At 38.9% G+C, this 2,585-nt stretch overlaps 1 protein-coding gene across 1 annotated transcript; it reads left to right on the top strand.

Annotated features, from left to right (window-relative positions):
* The first annotated feature begins 254 nt into the window (after nt 1-254).
* LOC140470512 (probable G-protein coupled receptor 139) lies at nt 255-1,226 on the top strand. Its single transcript, XM_072566617.1, has one exon. The coding sequence runs from the start codon at nt 255-257 to the stop codon at nt 1,224-1,226; it is 972 nt and encodes a 323-aa protein (XP_072422718.1).
* Nucleotides 1,227-2,585: the final 1,359 nt, after the last annotated feature.

Genomic DNA, 2,585 nt, shown 5'->3' with positions numbered 1-2,585 from the left:
ATCCTGGTTCAGGGAATATGGTGTGATTACATGTAACATGTAAAATGTTCCAGTTCCTTGCATATGCGTTCTTTTCCCTCGAATTGTTCCGTTTATTTCTGTCTGTTATAGCCCATCCAGATTCCTATCCCTTGAATCTATTGTCTGTCAATATTATGTGAAAGATTGTGTTGTTCTGGATGCAGGCGATAAGTAACTGACAACTTTTACATTGTTGTGCACTTCAAAATAATTTTTTAAAAACTATTTTTGCGATGGGACGACCATTGGGACAACACATTCTGCCACGAATCTGCTGGTCTTTAATTCCATTTTCTACAGTTAACTTAATGGCAATTGTCGTTTTGAAACGAGGGAACTGTGTACTCTCTCTATGTATCACTCAGTACCTAGTGGCAATGTCAACAGCGGATCGACTGCTCGTCATTTTTAATGTTTTATTGAACCGAACCAACAACATTCACTTCCCAATAACTTTTCTATTCGTTACTCCTGTGTGCTCGCTAAGAGTCGTCTTGTCTCTTGCAGCCCTCGATTGTTCTGTTTGGTTCACAGTTGCTTTTACTTTTGATCGCTTTGTGGCCATCTGTTACCACAAGTTGAAACCAAAATACTGCACCAAGAAAACAGCAAACGTGGTAATTGCAACTCTGAGCATTGTTAGTTGTTTCAGGTCCATTACGTGGTACTTTGTTTTTGTTCCTTCAATAATCATTGACAATGTGCCATGGTTTTGCAAGCAGACGCCTGACTATTTCACTTCAATGTTTTGGGCAGTGTATGAATGGATTGACAGTCTCCTAACGCCTCTGATTCCAATACTGTGCATTTTGGTCTTCAACACTCTGACTGTCAGAAACATTATAACAGCCAATCGACTCCGCAAGGGCCTCCGTGGTCATGAGAAAAAGGAAAACGAACTTGACCCTGAAATGAAGAATCGAAGGAAATCCATAATTTTACTCTTCGCTTTCTCCTCCAATTTCATGCTGTTGTGGATAACATATGTTGTACATTCATTCAACTGGTCAGTTCGAAACTTTAATTACACAAACAAAAACCTGAGTGATCCCGTGTATGTTGCCCAACAGATTGGATTCATGCTCCGGCTCTTGAGTTCATGCACCAACACGTGCATTTACAGACTTACTCGGAGAAAGTTCAGAGAGGAGATAAAGTATGGCGTCAAATATCCATTTACTATCATTTTTCAATTTCCTAAATGAAATTTAAAGCTACATCTGTATTCGTGATGGTACAACTCTGTTTTATTTCATGTTTTATTCTGTCTGCCCGCTGCACATTAATTACAATTGCGCATAGTCCGTCTGAGTGCAATCAGAATAAAATTTTCCCATAAATTCTGTGATAAATCTTTTCAGATCTCCAAGTTGATGGCGCACCACGCACCTCATACATTCTCCTCTAATGGTCAGTTCATTGAGATTCTAAAAGAAAACAAAGACCTGCGGATGCTGGAACACAAACAGAAAATGCTGGAAAAACTCAGGTCTGGCAGCGACTGTGGGAAGAAAGTAAACTTCAAATTTTCATTGCAGGTTGCCTTCACCAAAATGGTCCTAATGAACGACTCGAAACACGGACGCTACTTGCTTCTAACAGATTGCAACAAACCTGTTGAGGTGCTCTAACAATTGCTATTATGGTGTCAACTTAGATTTTTCCAAGATTATTGTTGGACGAAGATTTCCAATCCCCGCTTCTATTCGTGTGTTTTTATACTCTTCCTCTGTCAAACCGAAATTCTTCCAATGGTGGAAAACGTAACGCTCCTTATTGCAAATTTATGTCTTGTAACATGGCTATCAGATAGCATGTTGTAGAAACAGACACAGTTCACATAGCTCCGCAAATTGTTCACAATTTTATGACAGATTTGTGCTTTGAAGCAGTTTGTTTGATATTTCAAACTGTATGTGAATCTCTTCCTTCAGTTGAGCATTGTTGCGAATCCAACTGTTCCTCTGTAATCGTTCAACAAATGTTGTATACTTGATGCTGCTGCTGTGCTATACCTGTAAGTTGTTCACCATTTCCAGATTTACGTTCAAGTTCGCTGAGCCACAATGTTGGACCCCTGGATTTCTTCAGATCTCCATCTCATATGTCGTGCATTCCACATGCAGGGATTGTTTTGTCTCCTCGCTTTCACCCGCTTTGTGCTGAAAAAGGAATCTGTTTATAGAAAGAACAATTCCCATGTTTTGCTATTCTGAGTGATCTCACAACATATTCCTAATTTTGCTGATCTGCACTGTTTCGACACGTTAGTGGACTGCTCTGGTAATTCACGCAAAGAAAACCCAGAAAAGCTCACCGCATCTTGTAATCTGTTAAAATATAAGTTGCAGGAAACTACCAAATTCCACTTTTTAAAGAAAGCAATTTTAATTTAATCTTTATCTCTAAATGTGAACATTAAGCACAACTATTCACAATTCTAATACCACCTTTCTCTTAACTTCTTATTCCCTGACTTGAACGCTATAAAAATATGCTCGTCTAATACGACACTTATTCAAATTCCATCAACTTCACTTCAAAAACACTGAAGCGGTTGTGGT

This window comes from Chiloscyllium punctatum, chromosome 51 (genome assembly GCF_047496795.1).
Source record: "Chiloscyllium punctatum isolate Juve2018m chromosome 51, sChiPun1.3, whole genome shotgun sequence".
NCBI lineage: Eukaryota > Metazoa > Chordata > Chondrichthyes > Orectolobiformes > Hemiscylliidae > Chiloscyllium > Chiloscyllium punctatum.
This window is presented reverse-complemented; position numbering and strand designations above follow the sequence as displayed.

Bases quoted from the DNA above. Each gene is read 5' to 3' on its own strand.
- LOC140470512 (XM_072566617.1), top strand. From the start codon at position 255: ATGGGACGACCATTGGGACAACACATTCTGCCACGAATCTGCTGGTCT.